The 25,982-nt window shown below is 33.7% G+C and overlaps 1 protein-coding gene and 1 pseudogene across 3 annotated transcripts in view; one reads left to right on the top strand and one right to left on the bottom strand.

Moving 5' to 3' along the window:
• The window catches only part of Taf2 (TATA-box binding protein associated factor 2), an 80,065-nt gene that overhangs the window by 39,386 nt on the left and 14,697 nt on the right, over positions 1–25,982 (bottom strand). For all 3 annotated transcript variants that reach the window (XM_013357289.4, XM_005316202.5, XM_040293698.2), the window contains 13 exons: positions 25,567–25,798; positions 23,604–23,788; positions 22,469–22,582; positions 20,852–20,951; positions 19,437–19,522; positions 14,825–14,960; positions 13,119–13,273; positions 12,326–12,440; positions 11,870–11,979; positions 7,154–7,219; positions 5,395–5,647; positions 3,477–3,617; positions 591–701 (listed from right to left, as the gene is read on the bottom strand). In XM_013357289.4, the coding sequence (XP_013212743.2) occupies positions 591–701; positions 3,477–3,617; positions 5,395–5,647; positions 7,154–7,219; positions 11,870–11,979; positions 12,326–12,440; positions 13,119–13,273; positions 14,825–14,960; positions 19,437–19,522; positions 20,852–20,951; positions 22,469–22,582; positions 23,604–23,788; positions 25,567–25,798 (1,804 nt within the window). The remainder of the gene's footprint in view (positions 1–590; positions 702–3,476; positions 3,618–5,394; positions 5,648–7,153; positions 7,220–11,869; positions 11,980–12,325; positions 12,441–13,118; positions 13,274–14,824; positions 14,961–19,436; positions 19,523–20,851; positions 20,952–22,468; positions 22,583–23,603; positions 23,789–25,566; positions 25,799–25,982) is intronic.
• Positions 8,817–9,125, top strand: LOC101969244 (transcription initiation factor IIA subunit 2 pseudogene; annotated as a pseudogene).

The following is a 25,982-nucleotide window of genomic DNA, read 5'->3' as shown; positions in this document are numbered from 1 at the left end:
AATGCTTGATTATTAGACTGACAACCAGTAAGATGAATTAACCTTTGAAGGATAATATCTAATAACGATTGCTAAGTAAATGAATACAAACATAAAATGGTTAAAAAAAAAACAACATCATCAAATTATCCAATGAACAAGTTAATCCCAAGCCTTCCAAGCCGTAACTGCTTATAAAAGGTATCATTTTATTTATTTTTATTAAAAGAGTATAAATAATATTATGCTGCCAGACTTCATCAAACCAAAGTTTAGCTGGCTCTCCCAAATACAATGCACTGCTACTCCCTACAAGAAATTTGAGGAACACTTAAAAATTCACTAGTTATTCTAATAAGTAATGTTTCTAAGACTTTAACTCTAGAAATTTCAAGTATCATGGACTCAACAATGATTATATAGATAAATATCTGTTTCCTTTCTTCCTTTTTCTGGGGGCGGGGGGGTGGTGTTAGGGATTGAACCCAAGGCCTTGCACATGCTAGGCAAGAACTGCACCACTGAGCAACATCCCCAGTCCCCTAAAAATTTCTTTAAGAACAAAGTATCAATGGTTAGATTTATAATATTCATTAAGAAAAGTTTCTTACCTTATTTTTCCTGTTGTCATTGTACTTGATTAAGTCTAAAATAAATGTTAAGACTTCTTTGGGACAAAGGTTATGAACATCCCTTAATAAAGCCATTGCAACTGGCATAGTCTACAAATTAAAAAAAAAAAAATTTAAGCATATAACCCAAATTTTTCATTATGACAATTTTTTGAACTATATGTAGAAAAAAAATTACTCTAGAGTTGACATACATATGTGAATAGAGCCTAACCCCTTGGCTCCCACTTATTCCCATTGAGAACATCTCTCTAAGCATTCTAAGAGCTTGGAAGGAAACCAAAAAAGAGAACTGTATGACTGGATGTACTATGTAGGACATGAACCTGAGAGTTCATTTGCTATAGGAAAGTATATTTCATGTAAATTATATAAACTCAGTTCTGAATGATACAGTGGAAAGGAATAGATTTTAGCACTGGTCATTATTCAACTCCTAACTACTATCTACTACCCTGTAGTGTTTTTTAGCTAGTTGCTTACTAAATAGGAACCTTGTTCACCTGTAAGCATTTTTAGGGTTAAATAAATAGTGGCTGGAGTTAGATTGCATACAATAGTGCTCAATCTCTATTATTCTCCAGTACTACCTAACCCTGAGACTAAGGAAAAATAGTATGTTATCTGAAACCCAACCTACCTTTTCCCCTTTTCAAAATTTTCAAGTGCAATTTTTCTATGTAAACAGAAACATGTCTCAAATATAGTGGTACACCCTAGGCAAACTGCAGATATCCTTAGTACATGGCAAGATTTGCACTATCCCATCTAAACTGGGAGGGCAGAAAGAAGAATGGCTCATTTTTCTTGCTAGAAGGAGCAAAGGCAATGGAAGCAACAACAGTGTTCAGATTCTGTAAAATAAACTGAGGAAAAGTTTCTTTTCCATTGAAATATCTATCCTACACGGTTCTGTTCTCTCTGTCCCACCCACTACAAGTATTATAAGAAAAGTCAATTAGTCAAAAAAGGATTAGCCTTCCAAGTTTTTTGACTGCAATAAGAAATATATTTTATAACACAATCTAAAACATGAACACACATTTAGAAGCAATGTACATAAACTAAAAAATAAAAGGCTTATAATGAACCTCATCACACACGATACATTCTGACACTGGTTATTCTGTTTTATTTAAAAAAATTAAAAGCAAACAACAAACAAAAACTTCTAAATTAATTTCAAGGTCCCTCACAAACTGTCCACAACTCTAATTTAAAAGATATTCAGAAGTAAAATAGTGTAATCCAGAGAATAATTAGATAGACACAGAAATTAACTTTCACAAGTCTGTGAAACAGCCAAGAACTGGGCAATATGTTTGAGTACTTATTATCCAATGTTCAGTTCTTAAAAATAAAACAAGATGCCACACACTTCTTTGATCACACCTATTTGCCTTTCCCTACAGCTGAGTCATCCTCAACCTATTCTACTACTGAAATTTATATAATTATACCATGATGGCCCCTCTCAACAGGCACCCCAATGTTACCAGAAATCCTTTACTATTCATTATATTGTACATAAATCAACTTGTCTAACATACTCCTCAATATATCTTTTTACTTGTTTTTAATCTGCTTTTCACCTTCTTTAGAAAAAGGAATGTTCCTATCTTTTTTACAATTCTTCTCCTAGTTGTGTCCTCTCCTCTACTAACACCTTCAAAATTTGTTCCATCACCTCTCTTTTACATTTACTTTCTCTCACTTAAAAAATTTTTTTTCTTTCTTTTGGGTACTGGGGATTGAACTCAGTGACCCTTGACCACTGACCAAATCCCCAGCCCTATTTTGTATTTTATTTAGACAGGGTCTCACCAAGTTGCTTAGCACTTCACTTTTGCTGAGGCTGATTTTGAAATCCAGAGCCTCCTGCCTTAGCTTCCCAAGCTGTGGGGATTATGGATGTGTGCCACCTCACCCAGGTCACTTAAATATTTCATATCTTTCTCTCCACCAATTCTTTTTCTTTGCCCCAAACATGTCTTGGTTTACTTTTTCCTCTTTACAAAATAAACATAAAATGTCCTCTCTTCAACTTGGCTTTATCCTCAACACAGTTTTCTTTCTCATATACTTCAACTAAAATCATGAAAGAATATGCTTCATTATTTTTCTCCACTTCAACTTCACTCCTTTCTATTTCAATCTAGTAATCCGATCTCTGACTTCATTTTCACATCACTCAAAAAACTACAAATGATTTCCTCATCATTCAAAGGCTAACCACACTCTCATTCCTCTATCCTTTCCTAAAACAGTAATCTAACCACACTATATCACCACTTTCTAAATTATCACTTACAGAAAACTTACTAATGTAATCAGTGCAGTAAAAAGCACTTTACATACTTATCTTATTTAATTCTAAAACAGATAAATTTTAAATTGAGCAAATAGGCTTTCTAAGTTAAAAACTTTTAGATTAAGAAACTTGTCTATGTGTAAACTGGTGGTGAATTATAGAACTGGGACAAAAACTAGAGGCCTATGCTATATTGTTCCTGACATGGATATGCCTGTCACATTCTAGAAGGACTGCCATCAGAAAGCCTTACCAATTCCTCCATTCACCAGAGAACCAACCAAAGACAAGTCATCCATTTCTACTCACTTGAGTACAATATAGATAGTGAGTTACTTGTATAAAATTCATTTTTAAAACTCAAGAAAAAAATCAAAATTAAAGTTCTAAAAGAAATATTACAAGATCAAAAGCAGACTTGTAATTAAACACATTATTTGAACAGTTTCCAAGTTAAACTACAATATGCAGATTATGGCATTAAAGTCCTAAAGGCAAGCATAAGTAACATTAAATGTAAAAAAAAAATCATTAGAATAGAACATAAACTGTACCTTTTGTAGAAAATAACTTTGAAAGCTCATGAAGTTGTTTGTTTTCACAATATTTGGACAAGTTTTACAACAAAACATTCTAGTAAAGAGTGACTTCATGGCTGGTGGTCCTGTCCACGTGCTCACCATTGAATTTGCAATCTGCAAATAATCAGAAAATGAAGTATTTTTCCATCACCACTACAAACATATTTTTAAATCAATAAAATATATTTATAAAAGCCAATACTATATTTCTTTTAAATTAATATAATTTGAGCCAGGCACAATGGCACACACCTAAAATCCCAGTAGCTTGGGAGACCGAGGCAGGAGGATCACAAGGTCAAAAGCAGCCTCAACAACTTAGCAAGATCCTGTCTTTACAAAAAAAAAAAAAAAAAAAGGCTAGGGATGTGGCTCAGTGGATCAATGTCCCTGGGTTCAACCCCTCGCATGAAAAATAAATAAATAAACACACACACACACACACACACACACACATTTGTCCTTTTATTATCATCTCCAAGAATATATACAAACCCACCCTCCAAAAATAATTCTTATGTATACTTATAGTTATTTTCCACAACTTAATTTCTAAACTGCAATAATCAAGAAATATGTTTGCAAAAGGCTTCTTCTCTGAGTAAGTTTGTCTCCACCCACTTAAAATGGACTTATAATTGTAATATTTTAAATTTATCAGGCAGAAACATCACCATAAATTTTAAGGTTTTTCAGTATACCCAAGTCAAAACCAAGTCAAATACCATACTAGTTAAGTCTTTTAGAATGCTTTACAAAAAAAAAAAAAAAAAAATCTGGCTTCTGGTATGTTCAGGGTATATAAAAAAACATGTCTGAAAAAATAAAGTTATGATTAACTTTAAGTAACACATTCCACATTTAAGTGTCACAAAGATCTTTACAGAAGCAATAAAATTTTATCTCTAAGAGATAATCATGTTTTTCCTCAAATATGTGAGAACACAGGAACTGAACTACTCATATGCTATCATTAAACAAAACAAAGCTAAACCATTACCATCTGCTGAAATGTAAGATAAATGAATTTAGCAGTCAGAAAGGGAAGAGGGTCACTAAATCAGAATGAACTTATTATAAAGATGCTTTTTAAATATCTGTTAACCAATACTTCTGTCTAAATATTTGTCTGCATTCTTCTGGTTTTCACTTTTTCTGCCTTCAGATTTTTTTTTTTTTAATTCTAAAGGCAGATATTTAGTGTTTTTAAACAAAATAACTTTTCCAGAATGTTAAATTGTAGAGCCAATCAGTATTAAATTACATGTCACAAATATTGGTTCCTAAGCCAAATCAATGTGAAATAACTGCTACAGAGGGATAATTGATTTCTATAATTTAAAAAGGAAAACTCACACCAGAGAATTTTTTATCAAATATATTCTTTGCTTTAAAAATATAATTGGCATGAGCACGGTGACATATGCCTGTAATCCCAGTGATGTGGGAGGCTGAGCAGGAGCACTGCCAAGTCAAAGCCAGCTTCAGCAACTTAATGTAACCCCAAGCAACTTACGTGAGACCCTATCTCAAAATGAAAAATAAAAAGAGCCGGGAATTTGGCTCAGTGGTTAAGCACCCCTACGTACCAAAATTTCCAGTTCCAAAAAATGAATAAAGTTGATTGGTCATTTAATACAACAGAGAAAATTCTCTTTGGTTTTAAAATCTGGTGTTTCAGATTGACAACCATCACATTTTTGTGCACATGTGCTTTTAGGTTAAAACATGTTTCTTCCAAATCAGTCCTGTTAAGTATTTGGCAGAAGCTTTCAAAGAACAGTTACCAAGTAAATTTAGACTATGGTGAATTGTAATTCATTTTCAGAAATTAAAAAAAAAAAAAACATACAATAGTCATCTTGTTTTCCTTCTGCTTATATAATCTCACCTTTGCAAGACAGAAGCAAGCTGACATCCTTACTCGGTAGAAACACTGCTCTTGTTCTAATATGTCAGTGAGAGCAAGCCGAGATGCTGGAGTAGGAAATTTTTCCAAAGCCAAGATGGATTCCTGCTGTGCAACAACATCCCTCTCATAGCGGAGTTGATATTGCCACATAAAATCAGCTTGCTCAAATTCTACCTTTCTCAATACTGACATATCTGGGTCTATCCTTATCCACAGCAAAGGGGAATCAGCACTGAAATAAAATGCAATTTTCTATTTTATTTATTTTAACTTAAAAAAATTAATCCTTATTCTTAGAAAATAAAAACTAAGAAATTATTAATCATATTCTCCTTTAGATATAGTATTTAAACCATTGAGTGAGTTTCTGTATTTTTTTAAACTGTACCAACAAATTTTTTATTATTTTTAATATATGTCAACTTTCTCACAATGTTTAATTTACATAAATCTTAATAAAAAGATCTTTTAAGGATAAGTCAACTGCTGTCACATAGGATACTGAATCCTTCATTTGCCATCTGAAAATATTATTTTTGGAATTTTTATTTGTGATTATGTGATGTGAAAAAGGAAAATGATATGAAATCTCTCTATTTAACCTTCTATTTGATAATGGCCTCCTAATTGATAATGGCTATGAATACTATTTTTTATTGGAAATCAATTTGTGACTAAAAAAATGAAAACATCCATTTAACTAAATTTATTCCTTTAGTTGACTTTTAATACTTTTTAAATGCTAGATTAATAATTACATTTCTCAAACGGCAAGTTCTGAAACTATAATTCTAAAGAATGAGCTTATCCTCATGTATTTTTCAAGTCATAAGCACAGCTCTAAAACTGAGTCTATGTCAACAATTCACCAAAAAAATACCATCTGTAATATTAATTAAATTCAACAAATACTACAGGGTGTTTACTATAGGCAAGGTACTTGCTACGGAAAAATTTAGATTAACACTGATATTAACACTGATATTCTACATGTAAATAGTAGTAACAATCTGGTGCCCAAGTCAGTAAATAACTACAGATGTTTATAAAAACATACAGGCACAGGGTAAATGAACAAAATAACAAAGTTTGAGTTATATTATCTTTAAAAATGAAGCACTGTCAATCAATAAATATTATACCACATAAAATAAAAAATGTTGGTTTTTTAAATTTTTTTCTAATTTGATTGTATGACAGCAGAATGCACTTCAATTCATATTACACATATATAGCACAATTTTTAATATCTCTGGTTGTACACCACAAAGAGTCACACCATTCTTGTCTTCATACATGTACTTAAGAGTAATAATGTCCATCTCATTCCACTGCCTTTCCGAGAACGTTGGTTTTTAAATTATGTTTTTGCAAATACAGGGAATCTCAAAGTGTTCTGGAGCATTATCCCCAAGATAATATCATGTGACAGTACTGTCGGAAACTACATTTTAAGATCCCCAAATGATTCACAGGCACATCAAAGTTTAAGCAGCACTGCCTGAGAAGCCACCTAAAAGGAGCAAACAGACTGCTCACTTGAGGCTCTCTCAACTCCCACACAATCATGCTGCATTTCCTCTTAATTTCACTCAACCAGTCCAGATATATAATCTGATCTCTTTTTTGAGTCATGATTTTATAAAAATTGTTTCAAGCACAGAATTTATATTAACCTTAAGTATTTTTTAAAAAATTACTCATTTCAAGGATAATTACATACTTGTAAGTAACTTACTCCATTGCAGAAAGATCCATGTCAACTTCTTCTCCATTCATTAATGGGATTTTTTTCTTCTTATTCCTACATTTAAGAAAAAGTAAGTTTGAAAACTAGATTTTCGAAGATAAATAATAGCTAGAGATCTAAAAAAGAACCTCACATAATATTAAAGATGTTCTAATGAAGAATGGATAACAAATGTAAAGGAATTTAAAAACAACAAAATCTATTCTGAAGCTAGAGAAAATACTAAAATCTTTACCAGATCAAAGTTTAACAAAAAGCAGAAATATATAATTAAATGTCAACTGCAATCATGTATATTCTCAAGAACAATTTTAAATAGAAAAAAAATAAGAGGATTTACCAATAAAGAAATCCTTTACAACAAATAAAAAAAAATAACTAGGCCTGAAATAAGGTGTAAATCATTTCAAATTGAATTATGTGCTTTATCTGCAAGGCTGTGTCCTATATAAAATGAAGTGATTAACTATTAAAACATCTTAAGAGTATTAATTCACACTTTAGTTGGATCTGAAATATCTCCCAAGGATTCATGTGTTAAAAGCTTGGACCTCAACTGGTAGCACTATTAGGAGGTAGTGGAAACTTAAGTGGGTAGGGCCTATTTGGAGGAAGTTCATTGAGGGCGTTATGTTGAAGGGCATTTAGGTACATAGACCCATTCCTACCGTCTCTCTACTTCTTGGCCACCAAGAAGTGAGCAGCTTTCCTCGATCATGCACTGCTTACCATAATATTCTGCTTTACCACAGGTCCAGAATCAATGGTGCAAAGTGACCATGGACTGAAAACTTTGAAACCACAAGCCAAATGAATTTTTTCTCAGGTATTTTGGCACAGCAATAAGGAGACTGACATAGAAAATGGTGCCGAGCAAGGAGGTCCCTGTTGTGACTATTTCTGATCATGTGGTTTAGAAGTTTTTGGAACTAGTCTGCAGAAATTTGGAAGGGTCTGGAGATGTAGGCTACAAAAGCCCTAGAATTATTGTAAGCAGTGTTTAATGGACGAGTCTAGTGAGGGGTGGAAGACCAGAATGCTGATAGGACTATATACTGTAAAGAGCATGTTCATGAGGCTTCAGTTGTAAATGAGGACTCTACTAAGAACTGGACTACAGGCCACACTTGGTATATTCTGTCAAAAAAATCCTGTCTAAATTTTCTCTATGCCTTGCGACTTTTGTGACACTGAGTTTAAAGAGGGGTTTCTATGGTAACTGAAAGGTAGTTGGCAAAGTGGTTACTTGCTGCCAGGCTCCTGGTGCTAGAGTCTGTAAACAAGTCAAGCTGGCGCCTGGCATTTTGCAGAGGGAGTGGACCGCACCTGTCCTACAATAAAGGGCTCGAACTCCTGCTGTATCAATCTACATAAGTTGCTGGTCACCTCCCCCCTTATATATACATTCCACACTGCTTATCTTAATTAACATAAACTAGATACAGCAGTCAACCAGTCAGGAATCTCCACACTTAATGGCTCGGTGGCTTCACAAACCACTCCCTCTGCAAAATGCCAGGCGCCATCTTGACTTGTTTACAGACTCTAGCATCCTGGCAATGCCACTTCTATGTGTTGTGCAGGAGGAATCACCTTGCCTGCAGGACATCAACACAACCTTAACGAAAAAGAATTTATTTCCTCTTACACCATGGCATATCAGTTATCCAGAAATACCACTGTGGGAAACAGTCTTCAGGAAAGCCTAAATGACTCAAACAGTCTCAATAGGTCATCCACCTGAACTTACCCTTCAAGTTCAACTTCAGTTTGATAAAGTTATATAAATTAAAGAATTAGGAACAGTCAGTTTTGGGAGAATGCTCTATGTAAAGATTCTGCAATAATGTGTAGACTTTTGTATTGAATGATGTTGAATTCAGAGAGGTGAATTAAAGTGGACAAAGCAAAAATTGTAGCCTGTGATGGTAAAAATATTGGCTCCAATACTTCAGAATGACTAGAAAAAACATTTTTAGTACATCTACTGTTATCCATCACTTTTTGAAAAGAAGCAAAGAAGAAAAAAAATTATTCTAGCACTGCATGAATGATTACACTGTGCTTTAGTATCAGAGAATTCCAGCAAAAACCTTGTAGCTCTATATTCTCTTACATTATACAGTACGAAGAAATATAACTTTTTTAAAAAGGACAAATCAAAAGTTACTGCCATAAGAACATTCTTTAATAAACTAATTTTAAAAGTTGAAGAAAAGAAAAAAAAGATGATGAAGCAAATCTGACAGAGGAATTTTCAAGGCTGCACAGCATTCAGGCAATGGCATCAGTATTGCTGGTAGTTTTTAGCCAGATATACTGTGAGAATAACAACAAGGAGCAAAGAAAGATTTGAAAAACCTGCAGTTTGGCCAGAAAACAGGCACGGGGAAGTCAGGGCAAAGGAAAATGTGAGTGCTTAAGAGATTAGCACCTTTAAAAAGAAATCAAGTACTTTGCACTGGGATAATAGGGAAGATGCCTAAGGGTATCTCAGAAATTGGCCCATCCACTGCAGACACAAGAATGTTAAGTGTAAACCTTTTATTTGAAAAGAATGGTAGGGGGCTCCTAGGTCCCCAGGGAAGCCTCAGAAGTTGTTTCCCCAGGAATCATTTCACTGTGTTCAGTCATCTGTGCACAGAGGTCTCTGCAGCCATGGTCCAAGCATGCCTGGCTACAGCTCATTGATGGGAAACCTGCTGTCATCCATGTGATACTACATGCCTGGAGCTTGCAGAAATGTAGAATGCAAGAGCTACACGGTCACAGAGGTTTCCACCAAAGACCTGGAAGGCCAGGCAGTATGTGGTAGGGTCAGAATTCCTGCAGGAGCCTATTATGGTTAGGATAAGAGGTGTTCCCCAAAAGCTCATGTGTAAAACAATGTAAGAAGGTTTATAGGAGAAATGATTCCAGTTATGAGTCTTAAGCCAAACAATGAATTAATCCCCTAATGGGATAAACTGAGTGGTAACAGAAAGTGGATAGGGTGTGGCTGCAGAAGGTGGGAATTAGCAGCATGCCTTTGGGGCATATATTTTTTATCTTGCAAGCGGAGTCTCTAGGCTTTCTGATCATCTTGTGGGCTGCTTTCTTCCACCACCCCCTTCTGCCACGGTGTTCTGCCTCAGTTTGAGCTGCAAGGAATGAAGCCAGCCTTCTATGAATTGAGACCTCAGAATCGATGAGACCTCAGAATCGATGAGCCCTCAAAATAAACTTTTCCTCCTCTATAATTGTCTTTTAGTCACAGCAGCAAAAAAGCTGAGTAAAAGAGACCCTGAGAGGGCCATGCAGAAACCAGAAAGTGAAGCCAAAATTGCAAAGGAGATTCCAGGAACATAGAATGTCTGCCAGGGAATGCAGCAGCAGCAAGCCAGCACAGCCCAAAAGAATGGCCATGTGGGATGCAGTAAGCAAAGCCACAGGAAAGGGGCTGCACAAGCCCTTTGGGGCCCTTAGATGCCAGACATGGGATTATAGGATTTAATGGTGGCCTCCTGGATTTCAGTCTTGCTTTGGTCCAATTCCTCCTTAGTATTCCTTCCTTTTGGAATGAGAATGTTTATCCTATACCTTTGTATATTAGAAGTATGTAACTTTCTTTTTGCTTGTATAGAGGCTTACAGCTGAGAGTTTATTTTGAGCTTCAAAGGAAACTGAACTTTTAAGTAATGCTAGAACTGTTAAAACCATTCGGACTCGGATGATTAAACTAAATACATTTTGCACTGGGAGATAAGCATAGGCCTTTGGGGAGCAGGGGTAGAGTTTTATACTTTAGATCTGAAATATCTCCCAAAGCTTGGTCCCCAGATGGTGGTACCATAAAGAATAATAAAATCCTGTCACCTGTAGAAAATGGATAGAATGGGAGAACATCATGTCAAGTGAAACAAGCCAGACACAGAAAGATATGTGTGACATGTTTTTTTCTCATATGGGTAAACTTAAAAAAAAAAAAATGATCTTAAAGAAGAGAGATTAATTATAGGGTCTGGGAAGTGAGAGGAGAGGGGAGAGGAAGAACAGACAGTAGAAGAATGGATGGACATGATCAATGCACAATATAAGCATGTAAGAAATAGCACAGTGAACCCCATTAATTTGTACAATTAAAATGTGTCGTAATTTTTTTACAAAGCATAAACCTAAATTGTTTTCCTTGAGTGTTTCTTAGCTTCAAAGACAAAACTTCCATCCTCTTCTCCTACCTGCTCCCTCCCCACAAAATAAGTACCTCAAACCTAAATTTAAAAAATTAATGCAAATTAATGCCATGCCAACGCAATGGCATATGCCTGTAATTTCAGCAGGAAATTAAGGCAGGAGAATGGCAAATTTTTAAAACCAGGATCAGCAACTTAGCTGAAACCCTGGCTGAAAATAAAAAAGTATTAACTCAGTGGTTAAGCAACCCTGGGTTCATTCCCCAGTACCTCCCCGACACACACACACACACACACACACACACACACACACACACACAGTATTAATTCTAAAGATAAAAAGTCATTAGAAACAGAAAACAAATGAAGACTATTTGGTAATGCTAACTTGAGGTAAAATAAAAAGAAAGATACTAGATAACATGTTCTTTACTTTAAAAATTTGGAATACAAAAGGATTTTTGTTTTGGCATTTTTATCTGTGAGATTCATAGTTTAACCTTCTGTTTTTAGCTATGATTAAAATGCCTACCTTCTGCTTTTGGAATGGCAGGGTATATCGTGTTTAAGGCTGTTTTCTTCAATTTGCAATGTATGATTGAAGGATCCATCTAATTCCTGTACTGTCACTTTAAGTGGTCCCTTAAAAAAATATAAACATACTGTTTGAAAATTGTGCTAGAAAAAACATCAATATGTATACTTACGTGTACAGACAGACACATGTATAAAGATATAAAATAATACTATCCAAGATGTGTATCTACAAACACAAGAGCATCTGGTGACAAAGAAGAGAGGAAATGGGAGAATCTGAAACCTGCTCTGTAGCCCCTCTTCCCTTCAAGGACTCATGGTATTTTTCAATTCATTCTCTGCAAACAAAATCCTATTATGAAACTTCTAACCAGTAACCTTATACCTAAACCCTTCCTATACTGAAAATGGAGAGCGATACAAAAGGCCCCTTTGGAAAAACAACACTTACCACATACTTCTGAGTTCCAGGAGATGTATAATCTTGTTTTATTTCCAACTCTAAGACATTTCGTTTTCTATTAAATGCAAAACTTCCATAAAATTTTACCACTCCACTTTGGTCTCTGAAGAATTGTAAAGGAAATTTTACATGCTGAAATGAATATATACTAAACAAAATAAGTTATTCACTGTAGTTTAAAATTTTTCAAATGTATTATCAGGAGTTCAAAGCTTGAAAGCAGACTTTATTATAAACCAGGTGGCAAAGTATTCAAAAACCTTGTGAAAAATGCTTCCCCAGATTTAAACAAAATTTTTGAAACATTGAGAAATTTGTGTTTTGAAAAAAAAAATTCTACCAGATTATTAAAATGTTCTTAAAATGAAAAATGCAAAAACTGCAAAACTCCAAAATACCATTCAAGTTGTGCCAATTTCTAACCACATCTAAAAGTCACCAGACCATTTCATCTTACAAGTATGCTACAGGCTGTCTGGTAGATTATTTACCTCATCCACTAGCAAACCTATTTTTTACTTGCATATTAAAAAGTACTTAAAATATGACAAATTTTATAAAAATAAGCATGTTTGTATATATATATATATGTGTATCTCAATGATTAGCAGCAGTTTTAGAGGAAACAATTCACAATTCACAGCCATTTCCACTATTTTTTTACAAATATTAACAGTTCATACATACTCCCCCTACACCCCAAATCCTTCTTCTTTCATCTTCCCTTTAAACATACCTTACTCCCCACCCCACTCTGTAGAAATGCTATTGAAAAGGATACACCCACTGCTTTATTAAGGGCTGGATATCTTTGCCAGAGACATTTGAAATGGATTTCAAAAACCCAGATGTGGAAACCAACATCTGACTCCACATATGTGACTGGAACTTCTGAGATGAAGCAGTACTAGCCAGGCTTAGCAATTTATTGAAAACCTTTAACAATAAAAGTATCATTTAGTAAGTTCATATAACACTGCTTTCTGTTGTATACTGTACCCACTTGGCATTATAACCTCATTATAGCCAACTGTAAAATACAATAATTTCACAACTTCTTATATAGATTGTTCTAGTTAAAGACTACAAAGCAACAGAAACATGCAAAGATTTAAACAGCCAGAATACAAAAGCATTCTAAATGTAAACATTATTGAATAAATAATACAGTGAACAAAAAGTATTGTGTTTACTAAGAATTAGATCAACATCAAATACCTACAATTTATTCTGTTGAGTTTTATAGAGAAACTAAAAATTAAGGACTTAAGAATATTCATTAGCAGTCTAATACTCTCAAGTCTTAAGCATGAGTCTTAAATTTTGTGCCTTTTCTATTTACAAAAGGTGGGGAGACAGCTGGAGGTGTTCATCAGTGTTAGAGTTCCTCCCAAGCATGTGTGAATTCCTAGGTTTGAGCCCCTGAACTACAAAAATTAAATAAAAAGTAAATACACAACCAGAGAAATGAAAAATTGTACACCACTTGTGTACTATGAAATAAAGTACATTCTGCTGTCATGTATAACTAATTAGAATAAATACATAAATAAAGTATAAAAAAAAAAAGTAGGTCTAGGGATATAGAGCAGTTTGTAGAGTGCTTGCCTTGCATGCACAAGGCTCTGGGTAAAATCCCCAGTACCAAAAAGAAAAAAAAAAAGTAAATACAAATAGTCACTAAGATTTATACTACTGTAAAAAGTTGAATGGCTCTTTATAGATCATTTTCTCATTTAATATTTCCTTTTTCCAACCTAAAGGCAAAATGAATGATAAAAGAATTAAACTTAACTTTAAGGTAAACTTAAAATGTTTTCTCTTTCTGTTTTGGGAGACTAAGGAAGAAGTATTGCAAGTTCAAGACAAGCCCCAGCAACTTAGCAAGGCCCTAAGTAACTTAGTGAAACTATGTCTCAAAATAAAAAATAAAAAGGGATGAATATGTGGCTCAGTGATAAAGTGCCTCTGGGTTTAAGCCCCAGTATCAGAAAAAAAAAAAAAAAAAAAAGGCATTAAATGTTGTTTTTTCCACCTGCCTCTCAGAATGCTACTATCATTTATAATGTACCTATATGATCTCTACTATCTCATCTACCATACTGTTAACTACTTATGCCTGAACATGTTTAAAAGTATGGCAGAATTTAACAATAGCAAAAAATAAGCACCTGTTAAATGGGTTTGGTTTTTTTTCTATTGCTAGTATTTTTAAATGGAATTTCATCCTTATTCTTCTAATTACTGCAGAATACAAAATAATGACTAAATAGGTTTGACCTTCATTTTCACATCCTAATTTCATCTTCATAATAATCATGTGCTAAGTAGCTTAGGTACTGACACCATTCTATTCTTGAGAAATGCAAATTAACAAGTTATTTAGTAGCAAATAACAGTATAAACCCAGATTCCTAGAGAATAATACTCATTATAAACATATAAATTTATCTCTTCTTTTGTTAAGTTCTTAATTTTAGTACTTACTTGTAGCATAAATTCCATGCTGATTCTATTTTCAATCAATCTCATCACAAGATGGGCTTTACACTGAAACATAGTGTAGTATTCCCAGGACAGTGTATGCGGATGCTTTATGGAAAAGTGTAGATGGGATGCTGGACTAAACAACAAAAAGATTTATTTAATAAAACACATTTGACTATTAATTAAGCACTAAATTTCATGGTCACATCAAAAGCCTCATGGGAATACCTAACATATTTCCTTAGTACTAAAAAACATCTAAAAATCAACTTAACTAGAAGAAAATTATGATATTTTCCTAACGCACATAAAGGAAAACTTGAAAAAATAGAAATACATGACAAACTCATAGATGGGAAGACATAATACTGTACATATAAATTCTCACCAAATCCAGAAATACAATCAATGCAATTCCAACCAATATCCTAATACTAAAGCATGCATAAAAATACATTCAAGGTAAATTGCATAAAGTATAAATCTACCAAGAAAAAAAAAAGAATTTTTTCTCTTTATAATCCCAGAGTGGGAGAAATTTTCCTAAGAAAAATGTGAAATCTGAAGAACATGAATACCAGATTGACTATGTAAAAATTTAAAATTTTGACAAGATAAAAAAGATCATTAGTGAGAAAAAGGTACAGTCTAGTAGAAAAGTAGAATTTCTACATGATCAAATACCTTGAAGAAGAATTGGGTAATCTGGAAATTACCCCATTTTTAAAATTTGAATCAATATATTAGCCTTCAAAAATGTATCAAATTGTACTCTTTGAATCAATATATAAATAGTGGCCCTCCAAAAATTCACATTAAAACTTAATCCCAATGTAACAGAATTGAGAGGTGTGACCTCTGGGAGATGATTATGTTATGAGGGCTCCCCACCCTCCACGAAAAGGATCAGCACCTTAGTAAAAGGGTCTCAAGGGTAAAGGAAACTTATTTGCCTGTCTGTCCCTTAGGTCACATGATGACACAGTGTTCCTCCCCTCTGTAGGCTGCACAACAAGATGCCTTCTTGGAGGCAGAAAGCAACCCTCCTCAGATATCAATTTTGTTTGTCCCTCAAGCTTGGACTTTCCAGCTTCAGCTTCCCCAGGGTTAATAACCATGAGAAATAATTTCCACTGTTTATAAATTAACACCTATGTGATCTCTAATATCTCATCTACTATATTAACTACTTAGTTACAGTAGCATAAACTAAGACAAGTATTATGTGTGCTTAAAAGCATGGCATACTGGAGCTGGAGTTGTGGCTCAGTGGTAGCGCGCTTGCCTCACATGTGTGGGGCACTAGGTTAGATTCTCAGTACCACATATAAATAAATGAATAAAATAAAGGTCCATCAACAAAAAAAAATTTTAAAAATCGCATGGCATATTGAAATTTAAAGTATTTTAACCAATCCAATATTTATAAAATTATTTTTATATTTCACTTATTACTTTCAACCTTTTGAGCACTGTGGGTTTATAAGCTTTAGAAATAAACAGTAACATGGCAAATGCTAAGGCAAAATGGAATAGTATGTAAATCTTAAATGGAATGAAGCAAGTTAATGTAGTTACAGAGATTGTTTTCCAATACTTCTAAATTTTCTTGAACTCTTGAAAGAATATTTTTCATGTACAAATTTTTAAAATTAAACATATAACAAAAACTAATAAATGAGTGGGACTAATATAAAATCATTGAGTATAAATACTAAGGAACAATGGGAATGCCCTAATTATACTAGGAAACTGCTAAGCATCAGGCACTCAGGAGAAGAAAATAAAAGAAATTAAAATTTACTGAGTGCTTATTATATATATAGCTTTACCTCAAGTAATCCTTCACAACCAACCACTTTAAGGTGAATCATTACTGGTAATGTATAAATACATTAAAACACACACATGCACATACACATAAAGATTATGTAATTTTCTTTAACTGCAAATTTAACAATAAAAGTCTAGTTTGCCTAACTCTATAAATTCCCTATACTTTGGAATATTATTCAGCCATAAAAATGAATGACCTTATAATTTTTGCTGGTAAATGGATAGATCTAGAGACTACCATGATAAGTGAAATAAGCCATTCTCAAAAAACCAATGGCAGAATGTTCACACAATGGGGGCAGGGGAGAGGAATAGAAGTTAGGTGGATTAGACAAAGGGTAATAAGGAGAAGCAAATAGGGATGGAAACAGAAAAGACAGTAATATGAATTAGACATAACTTTTCTGTGTTCATATATGAATACACCACCAGTGAAATGCCACATCATGTACAACCACAAGAATGACAGCCTAACTACAATAAGTTATACTTCATGTATGTATAATATGTCAACATAAACCCTACTGTCCTGTGTATCTAAAAAGAACCAAAAACAATAAAATAATTAATTCCTATTCTTCCCCACTGACAATTTTATCACAGTGACCATCTGCAACAACAACAAAAAGGATTACCACTTGCAAAACTTTAATTATCTTAATATTTGCTGTTCTTTGAGCACTACAGGCACTATGATTAACCCTATGAGTCCTACGTAAAAATTTGCTTTTAAATAACTAAAATACATAGGGTTATAAAGGAAACTATAATGATAGTTAATCAAAATATTAAAAATTATGATACTCCACTGAATATGCAAGTTTACTTATTAAAAAACAACAAGATCTAACAAGAGTCTGCTGTAGTCATTTTGAGGAAGTGATGAATACAAGGATATATAAACATATCTGCTACCAGCAGATAATGTGACAGAAAAACACCTATGATTTCTACTGCTGACAAAGTAATACATATTGTTAATACTACCATAGTCTATTGCCAACATCCCTAATGAAGGAAATGAAAAATTTTAGTTTATGGTTAGGGAAATTAGGAAATTTTTGCTTCACTTCAATCCATAGTCCTTTAGAGAATCTATGAACTTTAGATGAAAATTCCTGCCAACACCACTGTGTTGTTATAAGTGACTATCTTGAGAATCACAGCCTCAGGAAAAGAGTCTCCTGTGTATCTCCTTTGCTAGCAAAGCAAAAAACTTTTTTCCTTTTTCTGAAACCGTGTCCTCATTATTGGATTGGCATCAGGGACAAGGACCAAATTTTCAGTAACAAACTGGCAACCTAGATGGGACTTGAGAACACTTCCCTCTCCAGTTTTCTTGGGCAGGTCTAGTATTCCCAGCAATCCCTCTTCCATACTAAGGATTCAAGGTGGCTGGTCACCTTGTTAGAGAGCCAATGGCTAGAAAATTAGGGAGTCTGCCTCAGGCTGAACAGGAGGAGGTGTTCCCATGAGTAAAGGGAAGGACTGAGGGACCATCTAAGCAGCTATCAAGCTCTTTTGGCTTTCGAAAATTCTTGCCTTCTCTCTCCGAACTGTATAGATTGCTCCATCAATTGTTCAACTGTGAGAAAAAGGAAAATGAATGATGTAAAGTTGGGATACCCTTAGCCATCTGCATGATTTCTGCCCTATGTATTCCTTGTCCAGTCACCCACCAACTGCTACCACAGACATCTGGACTGCCACAATGCTAAATATCCTTAACTGTCATTGTTCCACCTGATAAAGGAAGAAGGACTTTGTGTCACTTCTCTCCAATTTTGCTCTCTAGAATGAAGCAACTTGGAGATGTAGTTACCTATTTTTCCATAAAAATGGAATGCAGAAATTGACAGTGGGGAAATGTAACAGTGCTCCACTTCACGCATTAAATATAAACTTTCGCTGCCCTGCCACTGTGTCTTATTTTTAAAACAGACATGTTTCTTTCTTTTCTTCTCCCCTTCTTCCTCCCTAATCCTTTCTTTCCAATCTGGGGAGGGAGAGGGTAGGATTACCCTTCTTCCTCATCCTAGGCATTCCTGTGCTTAAGCACACATAAGAATGAAGTAATCAGGTGATGCAGAAGATCTAAGAAATCTCCAAAACTAACAAACAAATTAAGACCCCCCCCCCATTTGGGTACACCTAGAATGTAGCCTTTGAATCCCCCAATAGGCAGATTCCTTTAGGACCGGAGTCCCATTTGTTTCTCCTTTCCTAACAGAGTAATAAATTCTTTTTTTCCTTTTTCCAAAACAAAAACAAAAAGTGGCTGTCTCTTTTAGTGACTTGATAAAACAGAGAAGACAGGGAGAAGGAAGAGTGAGGGAAAGAATAGGAAAAAGGAATAAATGAGTGTCTACTTAGGTAGCTACTCAGGTAAATAGGAAGCTTATTTATTTAGGGGTAGAATATCTTGATGCTGAAATTATCTACTTAGACTTAAAAAAATCTGGTATAAAAGCAAAATACTCGTTTCCATTATTTTTAAACTTTAATAAGAACAGTATGACACAATAGCATAGCATTAAGAAGTAATCACAGAAAATAGTCTAATTTTTTTTAAAGTCTTTTTTTTTTTTCAGTTTGAATCCATTTGTAGCCATCTAATGAGATAAACATAGAAAACAAATGAAAGGAATATTCCTAGCATTAATGGTTTTGCATACTATCGGTACTTCTTTGGCCTTGCAGGGGCTTCAATAAAAACACAAGTGATCTAAGAGTGACTCCATGAAATAAGGCTCATATCTTGGAACAGAAAACTTACTTATCCTTCTCTTTTCCTCCACCAAATATGGGATGTAGTAAAACTCCCCCAGTTTTTAGTTCATATGCCACTATTTTATCTAGCTCCTAAAAAAGACAAAAAAATGGGAGTTAAAAACTTTCACACACCAAATTTTAGAAATAAACCATAAATTCTCTTTCCTGGCACCAGAATATAAATTTTATAAGATAAATGAAATGTATCTGCAGAATAGTTAATGTTCTTATAAATAAAGCAAACTATACAGCTGGCTGAATGCTAAAAGCCAAACAGCATTCTTTGTGACTTCAGGGCTGGCCAGCAGCCTGGCAATTTTTCCTTATGGCTCTTCTCAACCTCTCTGACCTGTCCTTCCAACTTTATTTTTTCCTTCTCAGTATTTTGCTTCTGAAGACTTAGACAAGTAAAAGAAAAGGGGATAAATTATGTTAGAAATCTATAATTTTAAAACATCTCTAGTTTTCTCTAATATGACATAAATCAAACTCATGAACAATATAACAATGCCTGACACAAGTAGGATGTAATTTTTTTCTCCTGAAATGAAGAACTAGCTCTAACAGTTCTGAATGTGTAAATTCTTTCAACAGTTCTAGATGTGTGAAGTCTTTTTAACAATTAACTTTTGGGCTTGGGTTTATGCCTGAATGATAAAAATATATAAAATAATAAAATGGGGAAAATGAAGGAGGCTATTTAATGAGAACATTACAACTGAGAAGAATATAAGCATGACATAATTAAAACATATATGACTAGAATGGAATATGTAAAATAGATGTTTTAATTTTTTTCTAAATGTTTAAATAACAGGAAAAAGGTATAACAATAGAGAATATATAAGTATTAAAGGGATAACTAGCCTGTAATAAGCATTCATCATGTGCAAAACGCCATGCATGATATAGTGTGCCATAACCCTTGACAACAGGGTAAACACTATTTCACTCCTTACACAGATGAAGCTTAGAAAGATTAACCAGTCACAAAGCCAGACTAATTTGCAAAGCACAGGTACAAAAGACCACTATGAGGAGCTGGGATATATCTATTGACCAACTTGATGATTAGAGAGTTTAAATATTCTTCTCCTTAGGGAAAAGTTGTTAGGGGCCAACATTGACAATAAAAACTAGATAAAACAGATAACTAATTTTTTTTCTCAGTGAACTGACACTCATTTTACGAGGGAAAATTAGAGATTTTTCAAGTTATGTTTTATAGTCATTAAAAATAAAGTACATGATGGGAGCTGGGGTTGGTAGAGTGTTTGCCTAGCATGTTGGGAAGATCTGGGTTCAATCTCCAAACCAAAAAGAAAGCAAAACAAAATGAGTACATATAACTTGGAAACCAGGAAAATACTAATGTATCTTACTGATTTATGAGTGTGTAAGGGATCTAGCTATTATTACCTCTTTAATCCAATGGTGGTACTCATTAACACCAAAAGTTTTCTTCATCCAAAGTCCATAAATATAGCCTGAAATTCCCTTCAGCACCCATTCATCAGACCTAAGCAAAAAGTCAACATATAAACTTATTTTTAATCATAAAACTCTTCAATGAAGTAAAAAAGAATAATGCAACTAGTATGAACCTCCTCCAGCCTTCTTAAAGAAAAGGACAGTGATTAACAAATTATTGGGCTCCTAAGTTCCTCTGTCTGATTTGCCCATTCATTATGCCTTTTTTTTTTTTTTTTACATCTGGCTTAATCTTTAATTATAAGACTACTTTCCAATCTTATTTCAAGTATAATTTATCAATAGATGTGCTCTATTTCAACAGTATTGCTTCTCTCTTTACCAACTCTGCTCTGACCATCTGCTTCTTTAGAAATACTTGTGAATAACAAGGATTGCACTGCTCAGTTCAACATTCCACTTTCTATTACTGCTAATCCAATGGATAATTTTCTCTCTTTTTTGGGGGGCAAGGGAAATTGAACTCAGAGGGGCTTTAACACTGAGCCACATTCCCACCCTTTTAATTTTTGTTTGTTTGTTTTGTTTTGTTTTGAGACAGGGAATCACTAAGTTGTTTAGGCTAGCCTCAAACCTGTGATTCTCCTACCTCAGCCTTATGAGTCTCTGGGATTACAGGCGTGTGCCACTATGCCCAGTTCTATGAATAATTTTCAATGGTATTCAAAACATGAAGTTGAACTATTAATTACTGTTATGTTTCTCCAGAGAAAAGACAACTGACATCACTCACTCATTTATTCATTCATAAATATATCCATCTGTCCAGGCATCTGCCTATCATGTTCAGGCACCATTCTTTAATTAAACTATATAAAATGTTAGGAAAATTATAAATCAGAAATGTTCCCCTTTCCCATTTAGCAAGAAAGAATAACAAGCCAGGATTTATACAATAGGTAGAGTACAAAATGTTTGCAATTAGAAAGTGTAATCTTCAAGAAATTTTTTTGTATTCTTTTAAACTCATCTCAAGCTAAACAAAAAGAAAATAGAAGGGTTTGGTGGCTTTTTTTTTTTTTTTTTTGGCAGTGCTGAGGATTAGACCCAGGGCTTGGTACATACTAGGCAAATACTCTTATCACTGAGACATACTTATAGTCCAAAAAAATATTCTCATCTCTCCTTTCTTTCAACGTGGTACACAGTTGAATACTAGCAAGGAACTCCCTATATCATTAACACTATTGTGGAGAATTATTTTGCTTTAAATTACCTTGAACATTTCCAACTGCTATGAGCACTAGCATCAGAATTCTCACTATAGTTTTGTGCACATTTAAGTCTATTCTTTAAGAAATTGTATTTAAAAATCTGACTTTATTACAGAAGCAATTATACTGATTTTTACAGCCAAAAAGTTAGGATGAAATTTAACTTCATTACTTTTCTAAGATATACACAGAGAATAGTATCTTTTAAGTTAGTTATCTACAATTAGAACAAAGGTCAGCTTACACTGCAAGAAAAGAGAAATAAACCTTTCTGATTCAATTTCTTATTTGAATTGAACCCAGAGATAATGTAAACATTAAAATGACTTACCAAGACATTCTGGATATGAAACATCCAAAAAACTGCTGGGCCAAGGACTGGGCTAAACACCTTCTAGTCAAAGGTGTCTCATCTATAATCATGGCACTGTGTAGAAGATTTGTGCTGAAATTTAAATGAAGAGGAAGTTAATTAAAATCAAGAAATCATTATTCAGTCAAAATAAAATAATTAATAATTAAATAATCATACTTTTAAAATAATTGAATTAAAGTTACACACAAAAGATAAAAACCAGAAAAGTTTCCCAGTATACTTTCTAATCTTTTCAGAACTTGGCTGAAATTTATAGTCCTAACTGCTGCTTAACACAGGGAACAATACTGTGCATAGTGGCACATGCCTGAAATTCCAGCAACTGGGGAGGGTGAAGCAGAGGAATCTCAAGGGCCACCCTGAGCAACTAAGCAAGAATCTTTCTCAAAATAAAAAATAAAAAGGACTGGGGATGTAGCTCAGTGGTAAAGCTTCCTGATTTCATCCCCAATAACAAAAAACAATAAAACAACAACAAAAAAACCTTTCCTAATAATTACTAACTTTGTTTTATTATTTATCTTTAAACACATTATCTCATTGGACTTTCCAAACAACACTCTGAGGAATGCCCATTTTACACATGAGAAAATTTAGAAACAAGGAAGGTAAAATAACTGACTTTGAAACATAAAACATTTGGAATTTTCCAAAGAAGGAATAAAAGAAGAGAGGCAGGTAAGGAAGTTTAAGAAAGAAGGAAAAGGAGAGAATGAAAAACAAGTCCTCTCTACTTTTTTCCATGAACAAGTTTCTGATGATATCAGCATATTTTTAAATATTACTAGAAAAACTAAACTACGGGTGTGATTTTTAAAAATTTATAAACAAAAAAAGAGACTAAAACATGCAAAATATTAACATCTATTAATTCTGGATGAAGATAATGAGTCTTTGAAGTTACGTTAAAATTTTCTTCATGTTTTTCTACAATTTTAAATTTTAAAAACACAATATTTTCTTCAACTCAATTACATTTAAATTAAGGGGAGAAAGTTTATACCTCACAGTAACGCTGCCCATAAAATCAGAAAGCTTTCCTCATATCACTATTCTACTTTAGGCATTTCAAATGTGAAGAGATACCAACCTAAAAATGCTCATGGAAGCATAAGCAGCCACTTCAACATAAGCCTCATCAATGAATACAGTCTTAAAACACGAGTATGGATATCGACATGTAAGAATTTCTTCATAAAATTCAAAAACTTCATGAAGGTATGACGTGGTATGTTTAAGCAATGGAAGAAGTTGGGGTAAACAAAAATGAGTAACCTGAAAATAAAAAGCCAGGGAGGTCATCTAAATGTAAGGGTTAACTTTTATATTTTAAATTTCCTAAATTTCAATTCTCTCTCTCTCTCTCTCTCTCTCTCTCTATATATATATATATATATAAATATATATATATTTTTTTTTACAAATTTCATAATCCTGACAGTAAATGCTATGATAAAATAATTAATTACTTTTTTAATCACCTTTACCAAATATTCATTCTATTGAAAATACTAAATTCATGATGGATTATAAATCTGTGAAATGCTTAGATCTATTAAAAATAAAACTCTGGTTCCAAATTAAACTAAAATTTCTTCTGATAGGAATACATAAAAAGAATTTTCAAAACCTACCTCTTATTTATAAATATCTAACCTATTGAATACTATGCATTTTATAGCACTCTCTTAATAATTTTTCTTTTGCAGGTGCTGGGGATTGAACCTAGAGTCTTGCACATGCTAGTCAAGTGCTCTATCACTGTGCTATATCCCCAGCCTCCCATCCTAGTACTTTAGTTAATGCTAACCAACTGCATATAAAGAACAATTACTATATTTGGCCTCTAAAATCTCAAATACATAATGAAAGCTACAGAAGCTTATTGGTAGTTAGGAGATAAGAAATGCTCACAATACAAGTAGCAATTTTGGTTTTCTTATTAGGTAACAGTTCACTGGTCACAGAAGTATCACTGTCTCATATGATAATTCTATGCCAAATTAATGACTTCAACAACGGCACAGAAGAGAATACCCAGGAAGGTTTTATATATGAAAAAGAATCTGAGGTAATCATTTTAAGTTAGATAAAAGTTTGGCACACAACAACAGGAAAAGTGAATATCCGAGATGGAGAAATAACTATGTTATGATAAATAGACTATTTCAAATATATTAAAATTTTAGATTTTTTACAACATGGTGCTTAGTATTCTAAAAAATTCAAGTATAATCTGATTAGAGTATAGACTGATATCTACTAATTCTGTTCACTATTAATGTCTTCTTTTTCCTTAACATGCATTTATGAGTGTTCAAGTCCCATCTCTGGAATCTGAAAAATCACATATTCAAAATTAAAAAGCAAGCCAGGCACAGCGGCACACGCTGGCAATCCCAGCAACCTGGGAGGCTGAGCCAGGAGGATTGCAAATTCAAGGCCAGCCTCAGCAACTTAATGAGACCCTGTCTCAAACTAAAAATAAAAAAGGGTTGGGGATGTACCTCAGTGGCAAAGTGCCCTTGGATTAGAACCCCAGTACCGATAAATAAATAAACAGAATTTGAAGCGCAGGACTTATTCTCACTTCATTGTATTCAGAAAAGAGAAAAAAAGACTGAGGCAGGGTTCAAATTCTAGTCAGCAAACTCATGAAGACTTCTTTCCTTTTGAGAGGAATTCATTCAAGAATTCACGTCATGGGGCTGGGGATGTGGCTCAAGCGGTAGTGCGCGCTTGCCTAGCATGCGTGCAGCCCGGGTTCGATCCTCAGCACCACATACCAACAAAGATGTTATGTCCGCCAAAAACTAAGAAATAAATATTAAAAAAATTCTCTCTCTCTCTCTTTCTTTAAAAAAAAAAAAAGAATTCATGTCATTAAAATGTAATTAACAGTTTCTAAAAATAAAAAATAATATATATTTTCTCTTTAATGATATTCTTGAAAGCTGGAAGATGAGTTAACAAAGACATTATTTCATTAATACTCTTCATTTAACAAGAAATGAAAGGATAGAAGAGAGCAAGAGGGAGAAGCTATGACTTACCTCATGCATATATGGATCCACAAGTATTTCAAAAGGTCCAATGGCCAAGGAGATGTTTGATGCTGCTGTAGGAATGGTAAGCATGTAATGGAAGGTCTTCTTCCTCATATCATGGGTATACACTGTCTCTACCAAATCTCCATTGGATATAGCCACCATAGCAGCATCTACTGTAAATTCTAATTTCCAGGTACATAATTCAGAGTATGAATCAACACACGGGAACCAAAATCTAGAACAAAGATTGACAGTATAGAAAATACATTGAAAGTGTATCCTACATTGTTGTCTCCACATCTAAGTTATTTTACCATTTCTAAAAATGTATAAAAAGATATTTCACTGATGAAGTTTTTACTGAGTTTTCAAAGAATCTGATTAAAAAAAAAAAAAAAACTTCCAAAAATCATTTGGCA

The sequence above is a fragment of the Ictidomys tridecemlineatus genome, chromosome 7 (genome assembly GCF_052094955.1).
Source record: "Ictidomys tridecemlineatus isolate mIctTri1 chromosome 7, mIctTri1.hap1, whole genome shotgun sequence".
NCBI lineage: Eukaryota > Metazoa > Chordata > Mammalia > Rodentia > Sciuridae > Ictidomys > Ictidomys tridecemlineatus.
Note: the sequence above shows the minus strand (reverse complement) of the source record. Positions and strands in the feature narration are given on the sequence as shown.